The sequence below is a fragment of the Mus musculus genome, chromosome 19 (assembly GCF_000001635.26).
Source record: "Mus musculus strain C57BL/6J chromosome 19, GRCm38.p6 C57BL/6J".
Lineage (NCBI taxonomy): Eukaryota > Metazoa > Chordata > Mammalia > Rodentia > Muridae > Mus > Mus musculus.
Window position 1 is genome coordinate 47,029,809 of NC_000085.6, and position 21,131 is coordinate 47,050,939.

The 21,131-nt window shown below is 43.5% G+C and overlaps 1 protein-coding gene across 12 annotated transcripts; it reads right to left on the reverse strand.

Moving 5' to 3' along the window:
- Positions 1-3,808: 3,808 nt before the first annotated feature.
- Pcgf6 (polycomb group ring finger 6) lies at positions 3,809-21,131 on the reverse strand. Of its 12 annotated transcripts, none has more exons than NR_153762.1 (11): positions 20,643-21,098; positions 19,182-19,281; positions 18,992-19,088; positions 18,300-18,355; positions 18,139-18,221; positions 16,002-16,110; positions 12,958-12,985; positions 12,314-12,331; positions 10,236-10,334; positions 7,430-7,516; positions 3,809-4,877 (listed from the first exon to the last, which is right to left on the reverse strand). NR_153762.1 is itself a non-coding variant. In XM_006527338.4 (11 exons), exons 1-10 carry the CDS (start codon positions 21,009-21,011, stop codon positions 7,447-7,449), a joined length of 1,002 nt encoding a protein of 333 aa, XP_006527401.1. In that variant the 5' UTR covers positions 21,012-21,131; the 3' UTR covers positions 3,809-4,877; positions 7,430-7,446. The 12 variants fall into 12 exon arrangements, 5 of the variants coding, with proteins under 5 accessions (XP_006527401.1, NP_001347561.1, XP_030106935.1 ...); XM_006527338.4 differs by having other exon boundaries at positions 7,430-7,512; positions 18,139-18,198; positions 20,643-21,131; NM_001360632.1 differs by having other exon boundaries at positions 18,139-18,198.

The window sequence follows — 21,131 nt, forward strand, 5'->3', positions numbered from 1 at the left end:
AATGATGGCTACGCAGATCAAAGGCCTTCTCGCCTCCTGTATCGATCTCCTGGAAGATAATTTGATTGCCCCTGCATTTTATGCTCTTATCTTACAAGCTGGAGGCTGGGATGGAGATCGGCTAAGATTTATAAAGACTTTCTCACCAAACACAGACAAAGACACACACAGAGCGGGATTATATTAAAACAGCGAGTCATGCTGCAGATTTTTGAAGCCTTATGCTTCTGTTGGGCCTCAGGGACTCCTCCTAGCTCTGGATACAAAGAAAAAGTGAAGATCGATCACAGAGGACTATGCCGACTGTCTTCCGCATGAATTCATTCCTGGAGCTACCAGCTGGCTACTTTCTTCCCTGAAGAGGCAGGTGGCCTCTGGTCAATTTTTGTAACCTGTCATTCCAGCTTTCTAATGGGCTCTCCAGGGTGTTAGAGTACCCAACCTAGTGTAACCAGGAGCTTGGAATAAAGGCTAGAAACGAGGAAGATGGCCAGTAGCTCTAGTCTGCTGCTGCTAACTGCACAGGGCAAACCTCAGAGGCGTGTTTTACTGCTGTTGTTGGCTTGTTTAAGAACCTACATCTGAGCCGGGCAGTGGTGGCACACGCCTTTAATCCCAGCACTTGGGAGGCAGAGACAGGCAGATTTCTGAGTTCGAGGCCAGCCTGGTCTACAAAGTGAGTTCCAGGACAGCCAGGGCTACAGAGAAACCCTGTCTCGAAAACACACACACACACACACACACACACACACACACACACACACCACCCTACATCTGGGGGCTGAAGACATGGCTCAGCAGTTACAAGCACTTGCTTTTCTTGCAGAGGACACAAACTCAGTTCCCAGAACTGACCAAAAAGGAAGGTAGGAAGGAAGGAAGGAAGGAAGGAAGGAAGGTAGGAAGGAAGGAAGGAAAGAAGGGGCCAGCTCCAGGGCAAGCTTCAGGTCTCTAGGCACCTCACATTCACATGCTTAAACCCTCACGCTGATACATATGTACACGATTACAAAATAAACCTTTTCTCAAAAGACCCTACATCTGACTTTCCTCCTCTTTCCATATAGGACCCCATAGCCCAAACTGGCCTGGCACTTGTTGTCTAGCCCAGGTTAGCCTCAAACTCTTAGCCTCACCTCCCCCATGTTAGAATTATAGAACTATGCCACCACATCAGGTTTAGGCCTATTTTGCCCAGGCTGGCCCTCAACTTGTGAGTTCTTGTGATTCTTCTGCTTCAAGTGCCCAAGTAACTGGGATCACAGGCTGAGCCACCAGTAGTGCAGATTAAAACAAATTTACCAGGCTTGGAGAGATGGCCCAGCGGTTAAGAGCACCAACTGCTTTTCCAGAGGTCCTGAGTTCAAATCCCAGCAACTACATGGTGGCTCACAACCATCTGTAATGAGATCTGACTCCCTCTTCTGGTGTGTCTGAAGACAATGTGTGTGTGTGTGTGTATATATATATATATATATATATATATATATATATATATATATGTACATAGATAGATAGATAGATATAGATATAAAATAAATCTTAGAAAAAAACCAAATTTACCTCTGCTATGTAAATCAAGGAAGAGGTGGGCTGCCCATCTTTTGACTTCTGGACAAAAGGACTCATACACGATATAAGGAATTCCTGCCAGATGTGCTGGTGCAGTTTTAATCCCAGCATTCAGCAGACAGAGGTGGGTAGATCTCTTTGTTAGAGGCCAGCATGGATACACAGCAAGTTCCAGGCCAGTCAGAACCTAGAAAGACCGTCTCAAAATAAATAACCAACCCCCTTCAGGGCTCATCGATCTTTTTAGCCCAATAAAATGAGCATCTCTAGCACCTGAAACTGTGCATGGGACTCTAGTCCGAGCATAAGGTTAGAATTCACATGAAAGCAGAATGCAGGAGGTCCAGCCTCAGACCCAGAGCTGTTCATCACCAAGCTGTATTCTCACCCCTCATACTGTTAATGGATATATCCCCGTATTTATTAGGAAGGAAGAGACTCACCAGGCATTGTGGTACAAACCTGTCATCTTAGCACTTGGTGCACTCGGGAAGGGCTGCGGGTTTGTGCTACAAGGCTGCGAGAGCCTTCTACAAAAGCTCAAGGAGGAGGACTGCCATGTAAGCGCTTGGCAGACTTTCAGGGGATCAATATGGCATTTCATCTGTAAAAGTCTATCAAATCTCTGTAGGAAATTAACTCAGATTTCCGCAGTTTAGTTTTGAAGGGAAGCCAACAGTCATATTCATTTGTACACTACCACATTCAAAAGATAGTCTTATTCTTTTTAGAAACAGGGTATCATATATCCTGGGCTGATGTCTAACCCTGGCTCAAACTTTGGCAGAGCGAGATGGCTCTGTGGTTAGAAATGGCTGCTGCGCAATCCTGAGCACCCACGTTTGTATCTCAGCACTTTTGCAACAATCCAAACCATGTCTGTAACTTCAGCTCTGAAGAGTGCAGCACCCTGGCTTCACATACACAGAGACACAGCACTAATACTTCTGGGGTTTGTCATTTTGCTTTGTTTTTTAAGATAGGATCTATGTAGTCCTGGCTGTCCTGGAACTCAAAATGTAGGCCAGGTTCCTTCTGTCTCTGCCACCCAAGACTATAGGCACGTACCACCTGCCTGGCTTTTACCTCTATTTTAATAAAATATGGATCCCAGAGCTTAGGGTGATGAGTCAGCAAAGTGCTAGTCATATAAGCACGGGAATCTATCCCAGCACCCACACAAACCTAGTATGTGCTTGGTAGACAGAGAAAGAAGGCTCTCTGGGGTCTGCTGGCCAGCCAACCTGTCCAAATCAATGAGTCCCAGTTGACAGAAACCAGGTGACTTCTGACATAAACCCCCATTCCCAAGTCAGATTTTTTTTTCTTTGTGAGTTAAACATGGCAAACAAGTGGAGGCCAGGAATATTTGTAGGAGTTGGCTCTCACCTTCTACCATGTGGTTCCAGTATCAAACTCAAGTCATCAGGCTAGGCAGCAGGTGACACTACCCACTAAGCAATCTCTCTCTGGCCCACACATTTCTTGTACGAGCTATAACCCAATAAAGGGTTAATTCATCAGACTTTGATTATCTGTGTACACCTGAGATTTGGGGCCGCCTCATAAAGCTTGTGCTAACAATGTAACTTACTTGTAGGCAGATTCTGGGGTGTGAATAGTTAACCACAATGCACTGTGTGCCTACACCTCCCAACAAGACAGCGAATGCTAACTACAGTGACCTTGTCGCCAAAACATCCTTACAGCAATATTTATGACTGTCCCTGCATGACAACTGGAATAAGACAACCAGAAACTTATGTCTGGTTCTCTTCAATGCCTGCTCCCTCTGCTGAGCTTTCATTGGCATCCTCTGGCTTTGACAACTCTAGTTGTAACTCTGAGTCCTGCAGGCCCTGCTCGTCACTCCCTGAACCTCAGTGGATGCTGGAGTTAGTTATCATCAGTGAAAGAGAAGCTGATGGCGAACTCTGCGGTTACCCACTGTCGGCAACAGCCGCAGAGCAGAGCAGAGCATCAGTGAGTGTGACAACACCGGATAAATGCCTATTCACGGCAGTGTAACTTTACTTCAGACACCCTGTCAATTGCTTTGTTTTTTAAAAGCCAATCATGGCTCAGTGGGTACAGGTATCTGCCACCAAGCTGCCTGAGCTTGAACCCAGGACCCGCATGGTGGAAGGAAGAACTGACTTCTACTTGCCTCCCATAACACTATGGCACACACATACGCACAATAAGAAACCAAAGAATATGTCAACACACCTCAAAATTGGCTAAAATAAATTTTTATTAAATGTCAGAAGAGATTTATGTACAGTTCATAAATTCTTTACAAAAACAATCGCCAATTTAAGTCTAATTTTTTAAATTTCTGTACAGATTTGGAAATTTTGCTATGAAGTCTATAAAATATGTATTTTAGAAAGCATCAGGATGCTAATTTTAGGCAAAGTAATGTTTACAATGAAGTCTCTGTGAAAGCAAGGTTCTCAAAGACTCTCATTCTTTATCCAAATGGCAAGAAAACAGAAACATTAACATGGAACCAGATCATTTAAGTGACTGAGGAACAATAAGGGTTCTGTAAACTTCTGGTCATTCACCTGAAATTTGTTGCTACTGTTAGAAGCAGTGCCATCATTCACAGCCACACTGAGGGAATTTTGTGACACCTGACCCAGTGTCCCATCAGAAAGAAGCACCTCATATTTGTTTAAGGGATGTTAGTTAAGAAGAGCCATTTCTAACAGGAGACAGTCTCAGCCTCAGAGCTGAGGAACAGGGCTTTAGTGGTATCAGTGGAATTTTGTTTGAAGTTCAGAATAGGACAGGAACTTGTAAGTGGCCAGTAGTTTCGGTGCGGAGCGCACCCGAGGTTTAACAGACTGGCTCTGAACTCAAAGCAAAGCTGTTCTGAAGGAAACCACCCAGCCCATGCAGCTGGAGGGCAGAGTCCCAGCTCTGGGAAACTGACCCACCCACCTCAAAGATGGGAAGCAACCAGCAACTTCCTCATATTTGGAATCACAAGGAATTTTAAAATTCAGTGTTTTCAGTTTTTTCCCCTGAGTTATGAGTGCTGTTTCCATAGTCTTTAGTGTAGCAAATACATTCTATTGTTTCAAGTTGTACACACACAATGCTAGGGTTCTGGTGACAACAGAAGCCAGCTCTTAACAGCGGAAAGTAGTCGTAGTTACGTGCTTTGTGAGAATCTTTGGTGCAATGCAGATATGCAGATGCCTCCGACTGGGTTTCTCTCCTCATATACCTTTGCATCTTCAAGTTATTTTCAAAGGAGAAACCACAAGACCATAATGAAGAACAAGCAGACCGTCCTGAAGAGGGGAGAAGGATATTTTATAGTTCTTTGAAAATTAGTTATGTATAATATATAATCAAACCAAAACTGGCTTAATTTTCATAATCTAACAATAATGAGAAATTCTTTAATGTAAAAATTAGAAGATACATATAACTTCTTTTTATTGACATCACCAAAAACTCCTTATTGATGCATTTTCCCCCTTTCCCTTCTTTTTGTCCTGACAGCAGCACTGCTGCCTCCTCCCCACTCTCTTTCATTAAGACAGAATCTTCCTGTAAGGCCCAGGCTGGCCTTGTACCCACACAGCTGTGAGATCACAGCCCTGCAGCGCCATGCCTCCCATCTCCATTTTTCTTAAAACTTGGAAGAGAAGGTGTAAACCACCCCCGGCCCGAGCTGGAGAGCTGCAGGAAATTATGAGCTGCCTAGCATGGGTGCTATAACACAAACTCTCTACAAGGGCAGTACATGCTTCTAAGCGCTGAGTCATCTCTGCAGATTCTTAGTTCCTTTTAAGTGGTCAAGAACTTCTGAACTGAAACAATTCTTTTGCCCCAGCCTCTCCTGAACAGCTCAATCACAGGTGACCCACCTCAAACAGGTCAGTGTGTTGACTCTCAAATAAGCATAGGTAACTAGGGGCATGCATTTATAACCAAAAGCAACTGAGAAAAGACTTTTCTTTGTCCACAGACTATTTAACAAACTGACTGAAAACTAAGTCTACCTAAAAAAAGACTCAGTTTCTATAGGTCATAACAGATCTGTTCAAGAAAAAAAATGCTGGGATGGGAGTGGTGGCACACCCTTTGATCCAGCGCTTGGGAACTTGCTAAAGCAGACAGACAGATCTCTGTGAGTTTGAGGCCAACCTGGTCTACACAGAGTTTTCTAGGATAGTCAGAGCTACATAGTAAGACTATCTCAAAACATCAAACAGAAAATGGGCACACAACTTTTATTTCAGCACTTGGGAGGCAGAGGCATACAGATCACTGTGAGTTCAAGACCAGCCTGGTCTACAGAGCAAGTACCAGGATAGCCAGGGATATACAGAGAAACCCTGCATTGAAGAGGGGGGAGAGGGAGAAGGGAGAGAGACAGAGAAAATAGGAAATGTTTATTCCACATATGCAGCTTACTATTGCAATAAAACTTTGCAACTTTCACCTATTTGATGAAAATACATTTTATATTATTTTGCTTCCTCCTTGCAGACTGCTAGCAAACCTTACACACATGTGAGACAGACAGTAAGAAATGACAAAGATTGAAGGTAAGCCAAAAAGCAGATGCCTAGCTGCAGGAAATTAAACATCTAAGATAGAGGGCAAATGGCAGACCATGCTGGTCCATGAACCATCATCACGTCTGCTCTAATCAGCATGGAAAAGTGAATGTCTATATAACACAGATACAAAGATTCCATTATCACAGTTATACGCATACAAATCACATTTTTGTATTTCCCTGCCATAGTTCAGAAATGAAATGTAGACTATATTAATATTCATATACAAAACTCAATGTGAGTAGCCGGGCATGGTGGTGCATGCCTTCAATCCCAGCACTTGGGAGGCAGAGGCAGGCGGATTTCTGAGTTCGAGGCCAGCCTAGTCTACAGAGTGAGTTCCAGGACAGCCAGGGCTACACAGAGAAACCCTGTCTCGAAAAACCAAAATGAAAAAGAAAAAGAAAAAGAAAAAGAAAAAAAACAAAAAACAAAAAACAAAAAAAACCTCAAAGTGTGGCTTATAAGCTTTTTCAAGATCTCGAAATTACTCCAGTGCACACATAAGAACATAGTTTAGAAAACAACTCCTTGTAATGTAGATGTAATTTAGATGACTATATTTGTATATTCTATAAATAGATGTGTAAGTATCACTTAAATTTGTTTCCTATTCATATCTCTATTATAGGCCTATATGATGGTTAGCCAGGGTTTGTCCTTCACAGGTTCAAATGCTCAAAGCTTAATTCCTAGTATAGAGAACTAAAGATATGGGGCATAGTGGAAGGTAATTAGATGAAGGATCTCTACTCCATAAATGAATCAATTCTTCTCAAGGGAACAGGTCTTTTGAGACTGTATTAAATCTGAGACTCTGAGTGTGGGTTGGCGCCTTTTTTTTTTTTTTTTTTTTTTTTTTTTTTTTTTTTTGAGACAGTGTCTCAAATAGCTCAGTACTCTTGGACTAGCTTTACCGTCAAGGATGGCCTTCTACTCTGGATCCTCCTGCCTTCACCTCCTGTGTGATGGATGGTATGTGTGATCCGCCACACCAAGCAGAAACAGCTGTTATAAAGCAAGAGCAGCCGTTTCCACTAGCCCTCTTGAGTAATAAATACAAACGTTTTTGCTTGTTTATGAATCTTTGTTTTTGTTTGACACACTCAGCCTAAAACCTAGGTCCTGTGCATGAGCAGGCAGCACTCCTATAGGTTCTCTGTGCGAACAGGCAGCACTCCTAATACCTGAGCCATATCTTCAGCTCTCCCGATACAGAACTTTATAATTCATTAGTCTATGTGTTCAGCATAGGCCTGATAAGGACCTACCTGCATTGCTGTATCACCTATTGCACGTCGGATTTCCCGTAGAGTTTGGTACCGCTCCAGTAAGTGATCCCCACAGATGATATCTACCTACGGAAAGCAAGCAGTTATCAGACCACTTTCCTGCTTCAAAACATATGAATCAGCTGGGCAGCGGTGGCACGCGCCTTTAATCCCAGCACTTGGGAGGCAGAGGCAGGCAGATTTCTGAGTTTTCTGAGTTCGAGGCCAGCCTGGTCTACAAAGTGAGTGCCAGGACAGCCAGGGTTCCCCAGAGACACCCTGTCTCAAAAAACCAAAAAAAAAAAAAAAAAAAGAAACAAACAAACAAACTTGGGCAATTTTGCAAAATTCTCTTAATATAAAAATTTGAGGGACTAGAAGATGACTCAGAGATTAAGAGCACTTGCTGCTCTTACAAAGTACCTAGACTTTTTTAATTGGTTGTTTGGTGTTGGTTTTGGTTTTTCAAGATAGGCTGTCCTGGAACTCTGTAGACTAGACTGGCCTTAAATTGCCTGTCTCTGCTTCCTGAGTGCTGGGATTAAAGGGATATGTGATGGCCAGCCAGAGTACCTGGGTTTAATTCCAGCACTCACACCATGGCCTGCACCGACCCCTAACTCCAGTTTCAAGGGAGCCAATGCCCTCTGCTGACCTCCACAGACAATATGGACAGAATGCATATGCATAGAACACATACATACACGTGGACAAAACATAAAAATATTAAGTATCTAAATTTTTTAAATAAATGAAAATAAACTTTGAAAACACCTGGGAGACAGACATTATGGCACACACCAGTCTAAGCTGCATACTGAGACCTTAACTAACAGCCAGCCAGCCTTAGTGGCACAGGCTTTACTCTCAGCACTTGGGGAGGGCAGAAGTAGGTGGCTCTCTCTGTTACAGTGGAGAGACAGCTCAGCAGTTAAGGGCAGTAACTGTTCTTCCAGAGGGCCCAGGTTCACATGGTAGCTTATAACTATCTGTAAGTGTCCTCTTCTAACCTCCCTGGGTACTGTGTGCAGGCAGTGCACTACCGCTATATGAAGGCAAAACACCCAGACACACATAAAAGTTTTTAAAAATTAAACTTAAAACAAGAAAGAAGGCTGCAGATGAGCTCAATAGCATTGCCTAGCAAATATGAAGCCCGATTCTGCAAAAGGAAACAACTGAATTGTTTACTCTTGACCATCTCTAGGATCTGGAACGCTTAAACAAAGACACAGGTACATAAGTCTACATATTTGGTAATCTTTACCATTATTCCAGTATTTTGAGAAAAATGATGTTATAAATATTACAAAGTATGTACTAGCAGTAAGGACTATTTACCTCAAACTTTGCATAATAGCTAAATCTGATGAATGAAAAAGCAAAGCTATGAGAGCTATGAGCTGGAGAGATGGCTCAGCGTTTTTGAGCACTGACTGCTCTTCCAGAGGTCTTGAGTTCAATTCTCAGCAACCACATGGTGGCTCACAACCATCTGTAATCGGATCTGATGCCCTCTTCTGGTGTGTCTGAAGAGAGCAATGGTGTATTTATATATATAAAATAAATGATTCAAAAAAAAAAAAGAAAGAAAGAAAAGCTATATAAAGATACATTTTCTTTTTTTTTTCTTTTGTTTTTTTTCAGACAGGGTCTCTCTATGTAGCCCTGGTTGTCCTGAACTCATTCTGTAGTCCAAGATAGCCTCGAACTCAGAAATCAGCCTGCTTCTCTCTCCCAAGTGCTGGGATTAAAGGTGTGTGCCACCACCGCCTGGCAAGATACATTTTCGGTTGACCCATAACTAGAATTTTGAGTACATTTTATTTTTATTTTTTGGCTTTTCGAGACAGGGTTTCTCTGTGTAGCCCTGGCTGTCCTGGAACTCCCTCTGTAGACCAGGCTGGCCTCTAACTCAGAGATCCACCTGCTTCTGCCTCCTAACTGCTGGGAATAAAGGCGTGTGCCACCACCAAGATTTATTTTGATTTTCAATAACATGCAAGGTCTGACGTTTTCTAATTTACAAACAATCTCTAGTTCTACTACCAACTGCAAAAGAACTGGAATGTAGGCCTAGAAACCTGTTAGCATTTCTCACATCTCTACTTTTCCCTAAAATCAAGACATGGTTATCAGTGCAATAAGAAATGGAGGCTATGATTGATGGCTAATCTTAGCTGTTAACTACACTATATCTGGAATCAACGAAAACCAGGCAGTTGGGCATACATGTGAAGAATTTTCTTAATTGGATCACTGAGGTCAGAAAATCCACCCTAAAAATGGGTCACAGCTTCCGGTGGCTGGCAGCCTATCTCACTGGCAAGTACACCTGTCCTGCTGCCGAGGCATCACTGCACTGGTCTCAGTACACAGACTGAAGCCCAGCTGTCTTAGCCCTGAGGGCTGAACATACACCAGATTCTCGGCCTTCTTATTAGGAGACAGACAGAGTTGAGACCAATTGGACCACAGCCTGTAAAGCCTTCTAATAAACCTCTCTTGTATATATTATATGCATATTTAATTCATATGTTGTATATGTATGTATGTATATATACACATATATATATATATATATTCATGACATCAGCTTTGTTCCTCTGAAGAACTGGCTAATATAATGGGTAACCCAGATGTGATCAGAGTTGGAGGTGGGACTCACAATGTGTCAACACTGAATTAACAGTCTCAGTCATCTACATCATAAAAAAGCCGCTCCCACACTCCAGAGAGCACTCTTTCTCCATCTGTCAAAGGTCATCCTGCAACCTCACCTTCCTTTTACACACATGTACTGTACCTGACAAGCTGGATCAAGACCCATTTTTCTTCTAAGAAATTTTTCTACATGCCCGATAGTTGCTTCTCCTGAAACACGCACAAACTTCTTTTCCAATGGCTGCAGAAACAGAGAAGACTTTTCAGATTATGTAAATGTATACATACATAAAACGTACAAGCTATTTTATAGAGCAGATTTTAAAGCAAAGATGATTTTATGATTTTGAGTCAATTTGTAGTCTAAAAAAAGTAGAAATTCTGGAAATCTTTTAGATACATACCAACAAACTTTGTAATAGAAAGGCGTGTTAGTTAACTTTAAAGCTCATGTAAAACAAAACACCCGATACAATGGGACATGCCTGACATCCTAACCCTTGACAGGGGGAGGCAGGAAGACTGTAAATTCACGATCAGCCTAAGCTGACGGTTGGCATCCTGTCCAAGCCACTGCAGTGCCTGCTTGTCGTTCCAACTACTTGGGAAGGCAACACAGGAGGATCTCTTGAGTACTAACTCCACAGCAAGGTAAGACATGTCTGCAGTTTCGGCTAGAGAGACTGAGGCAGGGGGTTTTTACTTAAGTCTAAGAGCTGAGACAGTCTGGACACTTGCTTTTTAAGCAAGGCATGGTAGCTCACACCTGTGATCCCAGTATTCCAGGGGCTGAGAGAGGAAAACTGCTATGAGCTAAGGACAGCCTAAGCCACAAGCCTATCTCCAAAGAGTAAAAAGGAAAAGAGAGGAGGAGAGGAGGGAGAAGGAGGGAGAGGGAGAGAAGTTTTTCTTTTTAAATTTTAAAATGAGAATAAATCTAGTCACAGGTGGCTTGAGTTACAGAGTGTGGTGCTGGCAAGAATGCTCTGGGTTCTGCCTGCTGAGCACCTCCCCTGCTCCTGCTGCCATCTTATAATAACTGTTCTAGGATCCTCAGAGGCATTGGAAGGTCTCCAGTAAAAGGGCAGTCGCCTTAGATTTCTAGACACAGCAGAGCCTCAGAAGATCACCCCACTGTGAGGACATCTCCAGCCAGAGAGTATCAATCATCTCAGGAACTGAACTGTCTGTCTCCGCAGACATTAAAACTGCTCTGAACCACCTTCAAGAGCCAGAACTAAGATAATGACCCATCAGGTCACAGTTTGGTCAAAATTTGATCATTGTACATTCCTGCTGCCTCCTGCCCCAGCAGCTCTTCTATTTAAATCTAAAGTTGCCAGGCACGGTGACTCACACATAGAACATTGGCACTCAGAGACAGAGACTGAGGCAGGCAGACTGCCATGGATCCAAGGCCAGATGAGGATACATGAATTCCAGGTTAGCCTAGGTTACAGAATCAGAACCTGTTTGAAAAACACAATTAACCTTCACCACTACAAAAAACTATGCCAGTGACCTAAAGACAAACTTGAGTCATGGAACCTCTTTATCTGCTCCTCTTCCTGCTGTGGCAATACTGATTAAACCTCTTTCTAATGTTTTCCATCAATATATCTTTTTCAGAGTCTCCTGTAATCCACGATGACTTTGAACTTGACGTGTATCTCACAAGTGCTGGACTCATAGAATATGCAACACACTCCATTTATGAACCTAGGGCTTCACGCACGCTAGGCAAGTTAAGTATTGCATCAACCATTCATCTCTCTAAATGTCACACTAGGGTGGGCAGCTGAGCCTTGTGTGTTGGGACTTCTACAGCCATGGGTTTTCCCTTAAAACTCTCGAAAAAGCCAGTGGTGGTGGCCAACACCTTTAATCCCAGCACTTGGGAGGCAGAAAGAGGCAGATTTCTGAGTTCAAGGCCAGCCTGGTCTACAGAGTGAGTTCCAGGACAGCCAGGGCTACACAGAGAAACCCCATCTCAAAACAAAACAAAACAAAAAACAAAAAAAACCCAACAACAACAACAAAAAAAAAACACCAAAAAACAAACAAAAAACTCTTCAAATAGATGCCACAAACGAAACAACCCTGACCTTTCCTTAATAAAAGTAATCAGAGTCTGTATCACAGAGATTTTACTTTCGTAGGTGTCTCTAGCTTGCTATTTATCTCAACAACTGACAAAGTATAATACAAAGTAGTTCTTACCTCAAATCTCAGTGAATGCTTGAAGTGACAAGTTAAGGCAGGTTAACTTCAGCCAAAAATGTTAAATATACAAGTTTAAATTCATGTTAAACTCTAAGCACCAACTACACAAAAGCACTTTGAATTTTTTTTTTTTTTTTTGAGACTGGTCTCACTACAATAGCCCAGGCTGGCCTTGAATTTTTGATCCTCTTTTTCAGCCTCTAGAGTAGTTATACCACATCTGACTCTTAGAATTTTTTTAAATTACCACATTAAAATCAGGCCTAGTGGGACATGCTTGTAGCTATAGCACTTAGAAGGTAGAGGCAGGAGGATGAAGAATTCCAAGTAATCCATGGCTAATAAGTTCAAGGCCAGAAGGAACCTGTCTCCAAAAACTAAAATATAAAAAAAAAATTACCAATCAATGGGGCATGTGGCTTTGTAAATTACTTATTTTCCTTACTTCACTTCTTTGAATCAGTAACAAGTCCCTAGTCAATGTTTCTTACTCTGAGAAACTACTATAGTATTACTGTTGAATTTCAGTAACTTGTCAAACATTTATATTTTAATTGAAGATAATTTCTACTTGGTTGCTAATCTGATTCAGAATTTATACCTACAGAATCCTCTTATAAAGTAAACAAAAAATGAAATACCTTAAAATGTCCGGTGTCTTCATTAGCACTAAAAAGAAAGGAAAAGTTAATCAAAACAATATTTTAAATTACATGCTTAATCATAAAACAAAAGAAAAATAACATGAACATTTCATATGCAGCAATTCATTTTACTCAGAAAAAAAATTGTTTGGTTGGTTAGTTGGTTGGTTGGTTTGTGTGTGTATGTGTGTTTTGGAGACAAGTTTTCTCTACATCCTGGAATCCACTCTGTAGACCAGGCTGGCCTCGAAGTCAGATTTGAACTCAGCTTTGCATCCCAAGCTCTGTGATTAGAGCCGTGTGCCTCCTTGGAGGGCTATAAACTTTACATCTATTTATTTACAATGGCGGTCACGCTGCTGCTTGCGTGCGTGGTCAGGAGACAACGTGCAGGAGTCACTTCTCTCCTTCCATCCTAAGTTCCTGGGACCCAACTCAGGCAGGCAAGCTGGGCAGCACGTACACAGATTTGAAATGAAGTTTAAGATAGCAAAGAAAAAAAAAAGACGGGCGGTGGTGGCGCATGCCTTTCATCTCAGCACTTGGGAGGAAGAGGCAGGCGGATTTCTGAGTCGGGGCCATCCTAGTCTACAAAGTGAGTTCCAGGACAGCCAGGGCTACACAGAGAAACCCTGTCTTGAGAAAAAAAAAAAAAAATATATATATATATAGGCGCTCATGTTTCTCAGGCTTGTTTGGAACTCATTAAATAGTCGAGGCTAATTTTGAATCCTGATTCTCCTGCTTCCACCTCTTGAATGCTGGGTTTTTACAGCTGTGCTACCACACCAGCATGCTATTCTTTTCTTTTCTTGTGTTTTGAAGGTGTGGATTGAGACAGTCTCTGGAGTAGTCTGGCTGTTCTGGAACTTCACAGTGGTTGTGAAACCTGGTGGCCTCAAACTCAGAGATCTGCCTGCCTCCGCCTCCGCCTCCCAAAAGCTAGGCACACACTATTATACCTGGCCATGTTTTACTTTAAAACATGGTTACCCAAGTCTTTGGGAAGAAATATAATTGTCACTTCTGCCACCTAGTGGTAAAACAAAACCAGTTTAATCCAGTATTTTAACCTCTCCATACTTCATTTCCTGGGGGGTGAGGGAGTGTATTTGTTTATGAGACTGGGTCTCACTATGTAGCCCTAGCTGGCTTGGAACTAAAAAAAAGCGCCACCATGCCCAGTCTAATTTTAAAACTACAAAAGGGAAGAGAAAAAAGGCCTGCCTTGCAACTAATCACGAACTTCTGACCCTTCAGTAACCAAATGAAAAACTGCAAAGGAATCTTTGGGGAGTGACTACTAAAGCTGAGGGAGAGGAAGCCATCATAGATATACTCAAGGCTTCTGCTGCATTAATAGTGGTTTTGTTTCTCGGTTAGTTTTGTTCTATTAGGAATGGCTTTGGTCAGATTTTCCTTTTGGGCAATGGGAGAGCAAAAGCAGGCAGGGCCTTGATATTCAGCTGAGGCTAGCTGTCTTAGTCAGGGTTTCTATTCCTGTACAAACATCATGACCAAGGAGCAGTTGGGGAGGAAAGGGTTTATTCAGCTTACACTTCCACACTGCTGTTCATCACTGAAAGAAATCAGGACTGGAACTCAAGCAGGTCAGGGAGCAGGAGCTGATGCGGAGGCCATGGAGGGATGTTCTTTACTGGCTTGCTTCCCCTGGCTTGCTCAGCCTGCTTTCAGATGGTCCCACCCACAAGGGGCCTTTCCCCCTTGATCACTAATTGAGAAAATGCCTTACAGCTGGATCTCATGGAGGCACTTCCCCAACTGAAGCTCCTTTCTCTGTGATAACTCCAGCTGTGTCAAGTTGACACACAAAACTAGCCAGTACACTAGCCTTGAACACAGTGATGCTCCTCCATGCTGGGACTGTGTGTGCTACTGTAGGATACGGATCCCAGCGGTTACTATGTTAATCTAACATTTTTCTCAATCTTAAGTATTCTATAATTTATTTATTTCAGAACTGTTGGACTTACTTTGTTTATGGAGGCCTGGTAGCACAAGCTGCATTCTGGGACACTCTTGGGCATGAGGATCTAGAATTAAGATGAGCTAGCCACAAAGAAATTGAAAGCCTGGCTGTGGTGGCACATAACTTTAATCTTAGGTAGGCTAGCCTGGTCTACAGAGTAAGTTTCAGGACAGCCAGGGCTACACATGCACAAAAATATCCTGTCTTGAAAAAAACCAATCAGGGCATGGTGGCACATGCCTTTAATCCCAGCACTAAGGAGGCAGAGGCAGGCAGATTTCTGAGTTCGAGGCCAGCCTGATCTACAAAGTGAGTTTCAGGACAGCCAGGACTATACAGAGAACCCTGTCTCGGAAAAAAAGAAAAAAAAAAAAAAAAAAAAAAGACAAAACCAAAAATTCCAGGCAACTATGGACTAAAGAACTGCCTTGAGAAGAAAAGTCACGACTTTAAAGCTAAAAAACAATTTTCTTTCTTTAAAGAAAAACAAATAATTCAGCAGTTAAAAGTACTTGTTGCTCTTACAGAGGACCTGGGTTCCCAGCACCCACCAAGCAGCTAACAGCTGTCTGTAAGGACAGTTACAAGGCATCCAACACCCTTCTCCCAACTCCTTCAACATCAGGCATTTACATCGTACACGCTTATAACATACATGCAAACAAAACATTCATAACACAAAAAAATAAACCTAAAAATAAAATGTATTTACTTAATGTGTGTGTCCTGAGTGTATGCATCCTGTACAAGATGTTGCCAGACCCTCTGACACTGGACTTACAGACAGTTGTGAGTCGTGAGCTGTATGACATGACTGGGAACTAAACCACCATGTCCTGTGCAAGAACAGCAAATGTTTCTAACCACTGGGCCATCTCGATAGCCCCAAAAGGTAGTAAGAGGCCAGCCCAGCATAGCATGGTGGTTTACCAAGTGCATATCAAACACAAGAGAACGAATGTGTCGAGTTCAAGGCTAGCCTAGGCTAAATGTAAAATCTTACTTTGAAATTCCAAAAATAAGCAAATGGTAAATTTTTCAGGTCACTCACCCAATGAACTCAAGTAATAAAGACATATCAAGTTCAGGTGGAATACGAAACACTGACTCTAGGACCTTCTTGGTTTTTCCTTTGCTTGAAGGGACTGGCTGTGGAGCAGCTATTTGAGATGAAAACAAAGAACCTGATGTAGGATTAAAATTTTCACAAACTTGAGATCTTTAAGGAATGAATCACACAAGTATTACAACTGTTGACCAAAATATCAAGTCCTGATCAAGTCTCCTTTTCCTTAAAATTACCAATTAATCTGTCAAATCAGTAATCTTAAAGTGGGGGAAAAAGGTTCAGTTGGTAACGGTGCTTGTTACCAAGTGAGTCTCTCTCCTAGGCCACACGTGGCAAGGAGAGGGAGTCCTGCCAAGTGGATACCTGTGTAAGAAAATACAAACACGAGCCGGGCATGGTGGCGCACACCTTTAATACCAGCACTCGGAAAGCAGAGGCAGGTGGATTTCTGAGTTCGAGACCAGCCTGGTCTACAGAGTAAGTTCCAGGACAGCCAGGGCTAGACAGAGAAGCCCTGTCGAGAACCCCCCCACACACACACACACAAAAGAAAATACAAACACATGTGTAGATACATATACATGCATACTCTCTCTAAATATGTTAAAAAAATAAATATACAATAGGGCTGAAAGTTGGCTCAAAGGCACTGCTCTTCCACAGGTCCTGACTTCAATTCCCAGCTCAAAACCATCTATTAAGAGATCTGGTGCCCTCTTTTGGCATGCAGGTGTACATGCAGGTAGAATGCTGTATACATAATAAATCTTAAAAAAAGAGAGAGACAGACACACACAATAGGGACCACTCCCCAGTGGAAGGCAGACATGACTCATTTATCAGGGTCACAGAGAGTTCATTAAAACAGTACAGCACTTATAGATAACACTTTACAAATACCATGTACAATTACTGAGGTTAGCATGCTACATATACTCTCATTTAATCCTTGTAAAGTGTATTACATCTGCACTTTAAAAAAAAACTGATAAAGAAACTGAACCCTAGTGGATGAAACAATCTGCTTAAGGTCACAAAGTAACAGAAGAAGCAGGATTTCAGCCCTAATCTACCTGAGCTCCATGTGGCTATTACACATAAGTTACTTTGTGCCCAGCGTTAGTAAAAGTGCTGGTATCAGCAGGGCAGTGGTAGCACATGCACTTAACCCTAGCACAGGGGAGGCAGAGGCAGGTGGACATCAATGAGTTCGAGGCCAGCCTGGTCTACAGAGTGAGTTCCAGGACAGCCAAGGCTACACAGAGAAACCACGTCTCAAAGAAATGTGTTTAATAATGTCATATTCATCTTTATTTTAGACATGTTTGTTAAAGTCACCTAACCTAATAAAGTGGCAGCGCTAGGAACAAACTCACAAAATCTAGCGCCTGAGTCTGTTCATCTCTCTCTCACTCACACTTTCCTTTTTTTTTAGGTTTTTCGAGACAGGGTTTCTCTGTGTAGCCCTGGCTGTCCTGGAACTCACTCTGTAGACCAGGTCCGCCTGCTTCTGCCTCCCAAGTGCTAGGATTAAAGGCGTGCGCCACCACGCCCGGCTTACACTTTCCTTTTTTAAATGAAGTGTTTCATCATGTTGCCCGAGCTGGCCTTGAACTCACGGCAATCCTCCAGACTCAGGTTCCTGAGTGCTGAGCTCACAGGCTTGAACTACTACACCCAGTCAGTCCTCTTAGTTCTTACAAAATGTTACTTGGGTTACCCTGCAGCATTACCTTCAAAGCACCCGTGATGGTTGTTTTCATTTTCATTCCAATTGACTTAACCAAGAATCACCAGGGAAGGGTCTTAAGGAGGGACGAGAGCAAGCCTGGGAGGACCCACCCCAAAAGTGGGCGGTGGCATCCCCTGGGTTTGAGTCTTAGACTGTATGAGAGAGACAACTGTATGAGCAGGCAGCAAGTGCCGTCTCTTGGTACTGGTTCTCCCTCACTCCCCGGCTTTCCCTGTAGGGTGATGTAACCTGAGCTGTGAGCTAACTAAACCTCTTCTAGCCCGAGTGGCCTCCACTAGGTCTACTTGTGACAGGACAGGAATGAGGACAGCACCTCAACAACAGTTTGTTCTTTAATCTGTGAATGCAGAACACATCCAAACTTACCAGGCTTGGGGACTTCTAGACCTCTTTCTTTATAGAAGTCATGCATTTGCTTTTTTTCTCCTAAAAAAATGATAAAACACAGACTAAATTACTACACTTACGATGTAACTAACAGAGACAGAGACTTTGGGATTCACAACTATGAAATAAAAGAAACTTACTTTCCTCTAGATTGATCACTAATTTGTATACTATGTCTTGTAACTGCCGGTCCAACCTAATAAAAAGAAGAATGGAGAATATCTCAGAATCCAAAAAAGAATTTAGGTACAAAATGAATTCACTATTTTCTCTTAGGAGCATTGCTCCTTGGTCTTGCATGCTTGGTAAGAACGTGAACTTGATGCCGGACTGCATTTTAATTGCTGCGTTCCATCTCAGCTGCAGAGACGGAGACGAGCATTGGCTGCTCTTCCAGAAGACCATCTGTGACTCTCAGTTCCAGAGAATCCAACCATCTCCTGTGACTCCAAAAGCCCCAAGTACACATGTGGTACACATGCACACATAAAAGTTAAAACAAACAGACTGCTGAAGCTAGGTGCTGTGCTGCACACGCCTTTAATCCCAGACTCGGGACGCAGAGGCATGTGGATCTGAGGTTAAAGCCAGCATGGTCTACACACTGAGTTTTGCTTTTAAAGTCTCCAGCAGATCTAGCCGTCTGTGCCTGATACACAGTAAGTGCTCCACACACACTTCTTGTGCAGTTCCCTTCCTTCTCGTTTTGATAGCATTCAAAGGATTTACCCCCAACTGCACAATGTCAAGATTTCAGAAAAAAAAAAAAAACAAAAAACACTGGCAACAATGATTTTAAATGTGGATACATTTTAAGTGTGTATATTCTTACCTTATATTATAAAGAGGCTGAGTCTGGTGGACAACTATGTTGCATTTTGGGCATCTGTTACTATAGTAAAAATGTCTCACAATGCAGCTTTTACAAACTAGTGAAAGAGAAAAAATGTTTAATTTAGGATGGTTTACAGACATCTTCACATTTTTAAAACACCATTCGGAAATGCGAACTATGTGCTTACAGGTATGAAGACACTCTGTAATGGTGGTTGCATCTATCAGGTAACCTTTGCAAATCGAACACAGGATGTAGGGGGTCAGCTCGACAAGGTTTATCAGGCGCTGTAAGTGCAACAGTAACCATTTTAGGATACAAGCCTTTCCCTTCTCAAATTCAGAAGCTAGCTGCAAGTAGGAAGTCTAATGCCTATATTCCAACTTACACAAGTCAGCTGTGACATCTGAGCCCAAGAGTGTTGGTAGGGTCTGGACTCCACCCCCACAGTTACTTGGCAACAGCCAGGTATGCTCCTCCCCACAGTTACCTGGCAACAGCTAGGTAGGTTTGGCCCACTATAAAAGGGACTGCTTGCCCCCTCCTCTTACTCCTGCTTCTCTCCCTTGCCTCTTCCCTCCCTTGCTCCATCTCTCTCCCCATTCCCTTCCCGCCCTCTCTACACGTGGTCATGGCCCTCCTCCACTTCTCTACTCTGTCTCTCTCTCTCTGCCTCTACTACCCTCTTAACTTCCCTCCCCATGCCCTGAATAAACTCTATTCTATACTATATCGTCGTGTGGCTGGTCCCTCAGGGGTAAGGGATGCCTTGGCATGGGCCCGCTGGGGCACCCCCTTCCCCCACACCTCGCCACACCCCCATAGAACATATATTAATACCCCTTTATCTTTTTAAAATCACAACATCAAACCCAGTCCAAAGCCAACACTACAAGGTCTCATTTCAAAACAAGTTAAGCCATGATCCCAAGATTTCATTATAAGCAGTGTAACTTAATTGCACTCCAACCCTTCAAAATATCCAATCTAAAGAAAACACTGTATCTAAGCGGTCCCAGTTCTCTGACATATAGGAAACTAACAGTGAAAGGCACCTGTTCTTTTGTTGGTTTACAAAAAGCCCTTAAACCTGCCTGGTCTCCCCACATTACCAAGGATGACTTTGAACTTGCTGCCTCTGCCTCACGAATGTTGGTAGTAACAAGTGTCTACTACCACATCCAGTGTAGACAGTGCTGTGACTCGAACTCCGAGCGTCCTGCAGGGCAGAGATACACTGTATCAACTGGCCTACACCCTATCCCCGGGATGCCTTTCTTCACACATTTGTTATTTATTTTTAATGGGGGAGGGGTCCCAAACCCTCTCAACATCCTGCAGAAAAAAAAGAGTACACCTGCCAGTAGCCTTAGACATCTAACTCCCTCCACGTTACGCAAAGACTTTTACAGAATGTAAAAAAAACAAAAACAAAAACAAACAAAAAAACGGGACCCAGAGTGCCCTAAATGATCTGCAAGGACTCCACAAAATAAATGAAGCCGGAGAGAGGCCACGCCTGGGTGGGCGGGGATGGAGCGCTACACAAGCGCCGCGAGCTCCAGCGACAACGGCAACCACAGGTCTGCGCCCCGCTGGGTCCCAGAGGCCGCTCGAGCGCAGCCAGGTCTGGCAGGGTCGTCGATACCTCCTCCTCGTCCTCGGAGTCTGCCCGTCCGGACTCCAGACGCAGAGAGAAGTGGCTCATCTCTTCCTCCTCCTCTTCTTCCTCCTCCATCTCCTCCTCCTCTTCCAACTCTTCATCGTAGTCCTCGAAGCGGCCTCTCAAGCGGCCCAGGCTGCGCTCGGGCTCCAACGCCGGGGGCCGAGAGCGAGAGCAGCCGGCAGCGCCCGCCTGGCCCAGGGACGCCGGGCCCTCCTCGCCGGCCGCGGGTGCCGGGATGAGGGCGGGCGGAGAGATGGGAGGCGGAGGCGGTGGCGGTGGCGGCATGGCTGAGGCTCGCTTGGCCTCAGAGGCGCGCTTGTTTTCCGTGGCGTCCGTCTCAGCCTCGTCCATGGCGGGGATCAGAAATCTGGCGAGTTGAGAGCGAGGCAAGGCGAGTCGGACGGCTAGCGCGCGAGTTGAGCACGAGCCCCCTTTCGTACCAGTGCGCAGGCGCCGGCGCTCCGCAGAGGC

Bases quoted from the DNA above. Each gene is read 5' to 3' on its own strand.
- Pcgf6 (NM_001360632.1), bottom strand. From the start codon at position 21,011: ATGGACGAGGCTGAGACGGACGCCACGGAAAACAAGCGCGCCTCTGAG. The intron at 19,089-19,181 runs GTAAGCACATAG...CTCTTTCACTAG, and splicing joins TACAGAGTGTCTTCATACCT to TTTGTAAAAGCTGCATTGTG. The intron at 4,878-7,429 runs GTAGGTCCTTAT...TCCCCTCTTCAG, and splicing joins TAGGTGATACAGCAATGCAG to GACGGTCTGCTTGTTCTTCA.